This window comes from Sitophilus oryzae, unplaced genomic scaffold (assembly GCF_002938485.1).
Source record: "Sitophilus oryzae breed Bouriz unplaced genomic scaffold, Soryzae_2.0 scaffold_41_pilon_pilon, whole genome shotgun sequence".
Lineage (NCBI taxonomy): Eukaryota > Metazoa > Arthropoda > Insecta > Coleoptera > Curculionidae > Sitophilus > Sitophilus oryzae.
Genome location: NW_022146996.1, coordinates 2182869 through 2194422, shown reverse-complemented (window position 1 = coordinate 2194422; position 11554 = coordinate 2182869). Strand labels below are relative to the sequence as shown.

Genomic DNA, 11554 nt, shown 5'->3' with positions numbered 1-11554 from the left:
TATGCGAAAATGTCAAAAGTTGACATGTGATATGTCATTCTATTCAGAGTGTCATTTTCTACCGAATAAAGTAAAAAAATACCGAGGGTGCGATTTAAAAATCAAAAGTTGCAGTCATTTCCGATAAATTCATCCTCGTATATACTCTAAGTTTGCACAAAATTATCAAGTTTTTTATTCTAGGAGCTACAGATGCCCGAAGCACTATTGCCGGACCTGTATAGAGTATGACACTGTAATAAGAATAACTACTTGCTTACGAAGTTGCGCAAGGTTGATTGAGTTAGTGGACGGATTTACGTTGTCTCGTTCCTTTTCGCTTAGCACTGGGCAATTTCCGTTCCGTCTCGATTTTTGAGCCCAAGTCGGACTTGAATCTAGAGAGACATAAGTGTTGCGTGGTCACCTATTGCCGTTGCGTCGGTTTGATAAATTTAGTTGTTTGTGTAGCAAGCGGTTTTTATAATATTTTGACTTTTGGAACCTTTGGCGTTACAACAGCAAAATAAAACACTAAATCACCACTATACACCAAAACACTTTTACTTTTGCACTGGACGCGCGCTTCGCTAACCATGTTAGCATCATCACCAGATGATTAACACTAAATTAATATCTATAAATTGAATATTGTTATTGGGCAAACTAGAAGATCAATATTAACTAGATTTAGAGAACATATGGCTGAGATAAGATATGGTAGACCGGACAATTCTTGCGTTCCTGAACATATTGTTGATAAAGAACATTGTATAGATATTAATAATTTAAAATTAATTAAACAAGTCGCAAGTTAAAGGCAATCAGATGCATATGAGACTTATGAGAGCATCAAAATTAATAATTGTAAAGATAGTATGAAGAGAGACAATGGTCCATTCCATTTCTCGTTCCTACTGCTCTAGTTCGGTAATTAATTGTTAGGCTCGGTTGGTTTTGACACGCTTGACCATTTTTTTGGCACGCTTACTCGGAGCCAAAAGAACGAGTATATAAACGCTCAATTTGTAGATATTAGTTTATTTTTGATCATCTGCTGATGATGCTAACATGGTTAGCGAAACACGCGTCCAGTGCAAAAGCAAAAGTGTTTGGTGTATTGTGGTGATTTAGTGTTTTATTTTACAATCACTTTAGTTAAAATTTGACGAAAGAATAAAAACAATTAAGAGTCGAAAGTTTTGAAGCAGGTGGTTTCTATTTGGCAAGTAGACGACAAAAACACAGTCTTATCCATATATTTGATATGGGAAGTGCCAACAAAATTATTTACCATATGAAATATAATGGAAAGACTGATTTTGTTGTTTATTTGTCAATTGGAAAAATCTAAAGTATAGTACGTCTGTCCGTTCTGTAGCTACGGGGTATCCGTGAGAGGGGAAACGATATTCTCTCGATGTTTTTCGTAAAAAATTAGACGACGCGTCCCATCAACAAAAATTCGACAAATTTGCAAGTAGCCAATGAAATGAGTGGGCGGAGCGATTTGCGGTGACGTACTCGTCAAGTCGACGTATAAAATATATTGCTCTTTATTTAAATATTTTTTGTCTGCATTCCTTTCATAGACACAGATCCAGCAGACGTACTGTAACTGGGCTAATTTATTTCGTCTTCATAAGCTAAACGATTTTGATAAATTTTAAGAACTAAAATAATGACTTAGATATTATGTATATATACATATATAATCGAAATAAAAAAATAAATACATATTTAACAAAATAAAATACATAGAAAACATATATTAACATTAACAATAAATGCTGCACATATTGATTATCATTGTTTATTTAATCATTTGTCTAAAATCATCCAATTTATAAATACTTGTGGACAATCTTCCAATGGCATTTAAGAGCGAGACGATTTCATTCCTCTGGATCTGCATTTGTTTTTTGTTTAGTAATTTGTCGTCATAATCGAAGTGACCACTAAATAGTATTTTTAAAGCTGTACCCAAGCCCTGAGTTTGTAGTTTACCCCATAACCGACATTTGTCACAACCAACGCAATCCATTATTCTGGTAATATTCCTGAAGTGCTGCTTAAATTCGTATTTTAGTTTATTGGCTTCTTTGCTACCCCTGAACATCGTTGTTTCATCGAAATGATTTGGAAAGCTCTTTATTACTGATAGTAAATCTTTTACTGCCATTTTAGTGTCATAGTCTTCAGAGGTATTACCTACAATTAAATTGAAAATTAATTACAATATACCGTGCTGTCAACTCTTACTTTTGGGTCGTTATTTACATATACAGGGTGGCGCACCTCATTCGCCTCGGTTGATTATACGAAAACGGAAAGATGTAGAAACAAAATATTTTATGGGTATATGCGGGGAGGGAATGTGCACAATTTAAAATTATTTGAAAATGTACAGGGTGTTTCAGAACTAAGATCCATACCAAAGTTATATTTTTTCTTATGGAACACCCGGTATTTTATTTCATTTTTGGATTCTTGGGCCCAAAAAAAGGTATTTATTATAAAGGTTAAATATGTTTAAAATCTTTGGTTTTTGTCTGAAGATAGTCTGATGTCTGAAGTTTAATTGATAATACCGCGAAATACCGTTAGAGTAATAGTAGTTGCATAAATTGTGTTGTAAATAGTATAAGTTGTGTGTACAGAGTGAGACAAATAAATTCGTTAAGTATTTTATCGTGAGTTTAAATAGTGAACCCACGGAATTCGTAACAATATGTAAAAATGCATGCTACATTAGAATAGACTATTAACACCCTGTACATTGTTTTTCAGAACTAATTCCTGTGCTGACTTTTAAGCCAGAGAAATAAACTTTACTGAAAAATTTAATTCCTTCGTTTAATGTATACAGGGGTAATCAAGACGGCTGGTGTCTGCAATTTTCTGGCTAAAGTTAGTAACTTTTTTCAAAATCGACATTACTTTGTGGACATCATTATTTAGATTTATAACAGTTTACTTAAATTTAGCTACAATATTTTAATACTTATTAAACTTCATTATCCATTATTTTATCAAGAAAAATAGCGCAGTATCTGCTGGCGGAATGAATGGATATGTTACTAATGATTTTATTTTGTGAGGAAAATTGTTTCTTCGCCTCAAGAGCCTATGCTCAAAGATATCCAAATAGGAATCTTCCTGATAAGCGTTCCTTGAAAAAATACTTTTCTATTTGGCAGAGCTATGGTAGTGTGGTTTATAAAAAAGGCAGAAACCTGTCGTTGGAAGTAAAGAAAATGAATTTGCCGTAATTGGCTCTTTTATAGAAAATCCATATATCTACGAGTGATCATAAAATAAATGAGAGAACTATTTCTTCGTTTTTCTTGAAAGAATAATAAATACATATTTAATAAATATTATTTAGTAAACTACTGTAGGCAAATTAAATAAAAGTAAACTGCTATACATTTAAATAAAGTCCATAAACTAATTTCGATTTTGAAAATAGCTACTAACTGTCACTAGAAACTTGACATCAGCCATCTTGGTTCCCATTTTATTGAAAAATGGCTCTTTATTCAAAATCTGAGCTAGATAGGTATAGGAAACCCTATACCTTTTATTATAAATTTAAATCTGCTTCGATTTATTAAAAAAAATACAGGGTGTTGTATTTGAAATAACGAAGTTTTTATGTAAAATAAATATTTAAAATCGACCAGCAATTTTTGATACCCCTGTATACATTAAACAAAGCAATTCAATTTTTTAGTAAAGTTTATTCCTCTAGCTTACAAGTCAGCACAAGAATTAATTCTGAAAAGCAATGTACAGGGTGTTAATAATCTATTTTATTGTAGCATGCATTTTCAAATATCTTTAAATATCTCAAAAACCAAAGATTTTAAACATATTTAACCCTTATAATATATACCTTTTTTTGGGCCCAAGAATCCAAAAATGAAATAAAATACAAGGTGTTCCATAAGAAAAAATACAACTTTGGTATGGATCTTAGTTCTGAAACACCCTGTACATTTCAAAATAATTTTAAATTGTGCACATTGCCTTCCCACATATACCCATAAAATATTTCGTTTCTACATCTTTTCATTTTCGTATAATCAACCGAGGCGAATGAGGTGCGCCACCCTGTATATGGAAGTAAATCGCATATATGGAAGTAGATCTTATTAAGTTGGAGTGAGAGAAATACGACGGTGTGCTGTTGCGGCGTTGCCACATTTTCCGGACGCCTTTCCCTATCAAGTAAAGTAAAATCATGATCGCTAACCGCTTATTATTAAAACACTTTTTTTCGAAAAGATAACTAGATAAAATCATTAGATATGTTTCGCGAGCATCTGAAATGGAATTATAAGGATATCGTTAGGGTGTCCATTTTTTTGTCTGCCACATACTGTCTATAGCTAGGGTTACCAGATGAAAACTTATCCACCCCGGGCAAGCCTTTCGAAAAATCCGGACAAATTCGGACGTCATAATTTTTTAGCGATATAAGAGCAAAAATAGTTTATTGTTTTATTAGTAGTAAAAATGATACTTTTTGTGGTGAGTCTGTGGAGTGGACGTTTGATATACAGGCGAGGCACAAAAAATCATTTTTACTTCGAATAGAACATGCTATTTTTTTCAAACGCCACAAATAATTTTTTAAACACTTTCAAACGTTCGAAATAATATAAAAAGATTTAAAAGTAATACCTTGTAAGTAATTATACGTACATCAAGAAACTATGGTTACGCTCGTTGTGTGTGTGTGTGTGTGTGTGAATTTGATACTATGCATACTATGTCAGTTTTAATATATTTCGTACTTTTGTGCTTAGGCGTAAAAGTGATTTACTGTTATGCCTAGACGTTATAATTACTTTTTTATATTATCAATCACGTCTCAAGAATTAATACTTTTGTGACATTTGAAAAAAAAAATACATTTACAACTTTCAAAACTTAAAACTTACGAGGTAAAACAATGAATTTGCACTGCTGAATTTATTGACGATTTTTTAATTAACTAAATTTATTAAAACTAATATATTATTTTGCATTCTCGTGACATTTCTCAATGGAACATTAAAATCCGGACGCTTATGAGAAATCTGACCGAACTTAACCGGACATAGTAAAATCCGGATAAGTCCGGATTAATCCGGACGTCTGGTAATCCTATCTATGGCAAAAATATTAAGAAAGTTTTTGAAAACAACTACAAACAATTATTATTTCTAATGGATTTGGAGATATCGATTTTTGAATTCCGAGTTATAATAGCGCGAGCACTGTCGAACACCAACTCAATTCCACTTATTATAATTTAAGGTTTCTACTTGCACTTAAAATTTACTAGCTATGGGGAAAATTACAACGACTCGTTAATAAATAAACAAAGTACCACGAGACGTAATAAATCGTTAAGCTGAACTCTTGATGTACACTCTTCCCTAGAATTTTAAATACTGATTGGGTCCGTGGTTCGACCGGTTGACCGCGACGAATCTCTTTGTATTTTGTGATTTTTACTGTTCTCTTTCTTCAGTACGTTAATAACCGCATTGTACTCGTCTTACATATGGAAATCTCGACCCAAGACTAACCTTTGCCAGCCCGTAGTATAAAAGTATTATACTATATTACGAAAATATTAAAAACTATATTACGAAAATCACTAAATGGGTATCAAAACTGTAGTTGTTAAAACAACACAAGGAACTCTATAAGGTGGAGTAACCTCCCCCTACTCTGGAGCTTGGTAGTGGATCAACTACTAGACAAATTACCTCTAGCGGAAATACACTGTATGCATATGACGCAGTCATGATCGCTCTCAATGAGAGATGGTGCAGGATTGCAGGCCGAGTCATGACCGCTCGGGGGAAACATAAAGGCACCCTGATATTATCGAAAGATGACTCCAAAGATGATTGTCCAAAGATTACTCAAAGTATCACTGAGAGAAGGTGCAGGATTGTGCAGGCTGGGCATCAACTCAGACAAAACCACCAGAAAGTGAAGCATGAACCACTTTAAAAGAATCCATCTAGATGGAAAGAAAATACAGGGTTGCGCCTCTTATACGCCGCGGAAGCTCCAAGAAGAACGGTAGTTTATATCGAAATGAAATTTTGGCAGCATATGTAGGTTAACTGAAAGCATTTTATAAAAATATATAGAATTATACAGGGTGTCCCAAAAAAAGTTACATATCAAAGTTGTGTTTTTAACACCCTATAAATATTAATTGATTTTCGGATTCTAGGAAAAAAATAAAGGTGAGTTTTATTAAAGAAGCATATACCTAAAATCTAAGGATTTTGACATATACAGTGCTCGCTGTATATTATAACTATTATAACTCGGAATTCAAAAATCGATATCTCCAAATCCATTAGAAATAATAATTGTTTGTAGTTGTTTTCAAAAACTTTCTTAATATTTTTGCCATAGATAGGATTACCAGACGTCCGGATTAATCCGGACTTATCCGGATTTTACTACGTCCGGTTGAGTCCGGTCAGATTTCTCATAAGCGTCCGGATTTTAATGTTCCATTGAGAAATGTCACGATAATGCAAAATAATATATTAGTTTTAATAAATTTAGTTAATTAAAAAATCGTCAATAAATTCAGCAGTGCAAATTCATTGTTTTACCTCGTAAGTTTTAAGTTTTGAAAGTTGTAAATGTATTTTTTTTCAAACGTCACAAAAGTATTAATTTTTGAGACGTGATTGACAATATAAAAAAGTAATTATAACGTCTAGGCATAACAGTAAATCACTTTTACGCCTAAGCACAAAAGTACGAAATATATTAAAACTGACATAGTATCAAATTAAACGAGCGTAACCATAGTTTCTTGATGTACGTATAATTACTTACAAGGTATTACTTTTAAATCTTTTTATATTATTTCGAACGTTTGAAAGTGTTTAAAAAATTATTTGTGGCGTTTGAAAAATATAGCATGTTCTATTCGAAGTAAAAATGATTTTTTGTGCCTCGCCTGTATGTCAAACGTCCACTCCACAGACTCGCCAGAACATTTTTTTGTGGATTTAAATCATCATATTTCAGTTCATTTTCAGTTCTACCTCCTAAAGTAGCTACAATAATTTCCCTCATGTTGTTGACACCTTAGACTAAAACTTCTGTCTTACTCTAAGGTTGACACTAGTTGGTCGAATTTTGTAAACAGTCTTTAACATATCCTCAAAAAAAAAACAGACTAGATAAAATCAGGAGCTATTAATAAGTATTCTATTAACTGGTGAATGCACACTGCATTCACCGACTAACAGAATCATATCAATTCTCTCTGATGTAGGATAAGTTTGCATTTTCGGCAAATTTCTGAGAAATTTTTTTGTTTTAACTAATACAAAATGATAACTAGTTGTTAAAGTTGGACTAATTAGGTAGCTATGTTGAAGTAACGTCAGACATATCACAGTTGGATTTTATCACACCTAGATTTTATCAAATAATAAAGATCTACTCAGATCAAATCATTTAAATGAAAATATCTAGGAAAATCTTTGTTTGAGGGGTAGGCAACCTTAACAGTATTTTTAAGAGACACGAATTCTCCATTGAATATCGGAATAATATACTGGGTGTTCCATTTAAAATAAGAGAGTAACATGCTTTTAAAGATGACCAATGTTCAATATTAATTTTGTCTGACCCTGTATAACTTTTTGGATCAAGTTTTAATTTGATTTAAAGTACAATAGTTAATTTAACTACATATTAGTCTATACCAGGTAAATTCCAATTTAGGTAACTTTTATTGTAATTTAAAAATTGTTCTTTATTTCTAGAAAATGTTAAATATGTCAAAAACCTTACATTTTAGTCATGTACTTCTTTTATAAAACTCACTTTTATTTTTTCCCAGAATCCGAAAATCAATTAATATACAATATAGGGTGTTCCATTACAAAAAATACAGCTCGTGTGATATGTAACTTTTTTTGGGACACCCTGTAGAACTGCGTATATTTTTAAAAAGTGCTCTGAATTAATCTACATATGCTCACAAAATTTCATTTCAATACAAACTGTCGTTCTCCTTGGAGCCTCCGCGGCGCACGGTGGGGTATTAGCATGAAAAAGGTGATCGAAATTCGAAAAAGCAAATGTGTTTAAGATTTCCCAAAAAAAGATAAATGATAAGTTAAATCATCTCTGCCATGAATGGCGTTGCTATGGGTGTGTTTAGTTGCATTCATTTGTTTCAACGAAACGTCAAAGTTGTTACTTCTTACAGATAAGAGGTAAATGGCTAAATTTTATGTTTAAAATTATAAATTGTTGTTGTTCTTGTGCTCTTTTTACGTTTATATTATTGTTTTGAATGAAAATGGCTCAGCAAGCTGGAGGTATGTATTCTCCAAAAACGTATTATTTATTTTGATATTCTCTATACTAACGATTTTTTTTGCAACTAGAAGTTAGGCGTTCAGAAAATTTGATTAAATTTGTGACATTTTTATTATACTTAGAGATTTAGTTGCGCATTTCGAAGAAGATAAAATGAGAAAAACATTCTTGGTTTCCTCTAATTTGCCAATCAGTGATATACTAACGCAAGGTGTAAACCGCGATGGCATTGTTGTGTACAAAGCGATCGCATTAGTGCCATTAGCAGTATAGCACAATTTGGCATTAGTAGCGACTTTAGTGGCATGGGCATTGCTCGCGGATCAGTCGTAGCATTAGTAGTATTAGTTGCGATATTACTACTGGCATTAGTGGCATTGACCGTCGAAACACTGGAACAGTGATTTTTCTTTCTTTTTTTAGAATCGACGAATTATCCTCTATTTTGTTCATATTATTTCCTCTTTAATTGAAAATAGCTATAATTTATATAAGGTCTACATAAAAAAATTTCGATCAACTATATGTGTCAAATACCAAACTGTGCGGCGTATGAGAGGCGCCACCCTATACTGCCCTCACAGGAAGTCAAATTTCTGGGAATAACCCTGGACAGTAAACTTCCACGGAACAGGCATATTAAGAACATTACCAGCAAAACTACAAAGGCTCTCATGATATGCAGAAGACTGGCGGGAAATAGACTGGACGTTTTGCCCTGGATGTATACCATGATAGTAAGACATATGATTACCTATGGAGCAGTTGCTTACACTAGTTGGTACACAAAACTAGAGCAACGCACAGCAAGGCAAACCCTGTGCAAAGTACAAAAGACTGGCATGCACCTGTATCACAGGTGCCATGAGAACATGCCCAACAGCAGCAATGGAGGTGATTCTAGACCTAACACAACAATGATTAAGGTACATTCAGGCTGAGAGCGTTGAGCGTCGAGTCGCGTTTGCGTCGCGTCCGCGTGTCGAAATGGAATCAATTCACTTAAGTTAAATTAGACTGTTCAGGCAGACAGCGTCGCGTTTGGCGTTGCGCTAGCGTTCGCTGAGCGTCGGGGTTCGAGTTCAATGGGGCGGACGCGACGCAAATGCGACGCGACGCTCGACGCTCTCAGCCTGAATGTACCTTTAGAATTGTCATTAACGGAAACAGTACTAGGAGAATTGTTAGATCAGGGGCTAGGAACACCCTCCAAAAGAAACTCCCAGTGGATCATATACCAAGAATGTAAAACTTTGAGAAAGATTTCACTGTAGTATTGAGCAATAAAAAGGATTGGAAGAGAGAAACGTTTGCTCAGCATGTAAAAGATCATATACATAACATCATAACGTTGTATACTGATGCTTTCAAAACCAAAGCAGGGAAAGGGATAGGAGTATTTTTATGTCAGAGTTGGCTTGAAAATGAAGAACGCTGTCATTATATGGTAAATGTCACCGATCGTTATTTCCAAGGCAACCTGACGACGTTTTTTTCGATCATATGTTATTACGAGTAGTAAACCAGTTAATTATGAAATTCGTTTAAAGTTTATTAATCTGATTCTAGTCTTGCATTTTCGCATTTATTTACTATTATTTGTAAAAGATCATAAAACTCGTCAAAAATTAACACTAATTGTAGAAAGCTTAAAAAAGGATAAAACCTTTCGAGACAGAAATCTATTTCCAAAAATTATTTTTTTCAAATTTTAAAATACACCATTTAAAATAATTTGTACTCAATATAAAAATATTTTACAAACTTCTTAAGGTCAACTGGCAGTAAGCACCATTAAGAGATGAAGAAGAGTATAAACTAAGTAAATGATATCTAGGGCTTGACCTCCCCAAAATTATCATCGATTATCATTCCCCAGCCATTTTTGACACCCTTTTTTTCGATCGTATTTTATTTTACTTACCTGTATAATACTCATGCCTTTCCAAGTAAGGTGCTGCTTTTGATATAGCTCTAAGTTCAATCAGATATATAAAGTACAAATTGCGTAACCAATTAGGGCCTTCATTATTTGTGGTTTCTAGTGAAAATCTTCTTTTAAATTCTTCCAAATTAGGTCCCCATTCTCCATGTGGATTCTTCAAAGACAATCCATTATGACTGGATAATAAATAATTAGCAGATAAATGAACATTAATGCTAGCATGTAAACCTGATATAACTCTATAAAATACTCTTTCTTCCAAGCACATATCATTAAGTCGATCGCTTTGTATGTAAGAGTTAAAACTAAAACTCTTTTTAGGTCTAAAACAATTTTCTAAATAAATTGCTTTCCAGACTCTTTGTGCTGACAACCCAGCATATCCTGTATATCTTTCAGGATTTAAAAGTAAATCAACATATTCTGCTTCTTCATCCTTGTCATCTATTACACAAAAATTATCCTGTGCGTCATCATAAGCTGCCCACTTCTCCATATCATGCTGAGCCTTTTCACTTATGGTTTTATTTAAATAATCAAGATTCATAGACTGATCGGTACAATCGTGAGCTTCATTTTCACTATACTTAAAGGACATATGTTTTATATCACCCTTTAAACCGATAGGTATTTCGTCTTCTTCGCATGATTCTACATGACAATAGCGCATAGCACAACGATTATCATCTGCCCAATATGGACATGGCCTTTTCAAATTGACTTTAAAAAATCTGAAGAAATCCTTCTCTAATAAACTTCTTAGTCTAGGGAAAATCTTCACATTATTAAAACTATCTACTGTGTCGATGCTACATGAACACTCATCAATTTTTCCTTTTAATTGACAAAAACATTCATTGGAATTTAATTCTTGATGTTGATTAAAAAAACAGTAACACTGACTAAATACTCCCACATAAACTATCAATTTCAGTGTATACACATACATTTTTAATATCAATGAATCTCATCGCTCTCATTGCCTATATAATGATGAATTGACTAGATAAAAGTGATAAGTATAACAGTAAAAATACTAAAAATTGAAATCCCAAAATACACGTAAACCAATACATGACAAAATTGACAAACAGCTGATTGTTAGGAGCACGTGAACTACCAACTAGAGATGGGCAGAAGAGGAATAGCAGACGAACTGGGGGTATCGATATTTTATATTCACATTGATATTATGTAGATAATATCCTTGTGATATTTATTTTTGACTAAATATATAATAAAATTTCTAAAATATATAAT

At 33.1% G+C, this 11554-nt stretch overlaps 1 protein-coding gene across 1 annotated transcript; it reads right to left on the bottom strand.

Moving 5' to 3' along the window:
* Positions 1-1736: 1736 nt before the first annotated feature.
* LOC115885736 (ero1-like protein) lies at positions 1737-11390 on the bottom strand. Its single transcript, XM_030904736.1, has 2 exons — positions 10274-11390; positions 1737-2190 (listed from the first exon to the last, which is right to left on the bottom strand). Exons 1-2 carry the CDS (start codon positions 11241-11243, stop codon positions 1793-1795), a joined length of 1368 nt encoding a protein of 455 aa, XP_030760596.1. The 5' UTR covers positions 11244-11390; the 3' UTR covers positions 1737-1792.
* Between the last annotated feature and the right edge of the window lie 164 nt (positions 11391-11554).

Excerpts from the sequence above, each read along its gene's own strand:
- LOC115885736 (XM_030904736.1), bottom strand. The coding sequence starts at position 11,243 with ATGTATGTGTATACACTGAAATTGATAGTTTATGTGGGAGTATTTAGT. Across the intron at positions 2,191-10,273 it reads AAGGCATGAGTATTATACAG|GTAATACCTCTGAAGACTAT; the intron begins GTAAGTAAAATA and ends ATTTAATTGTAG.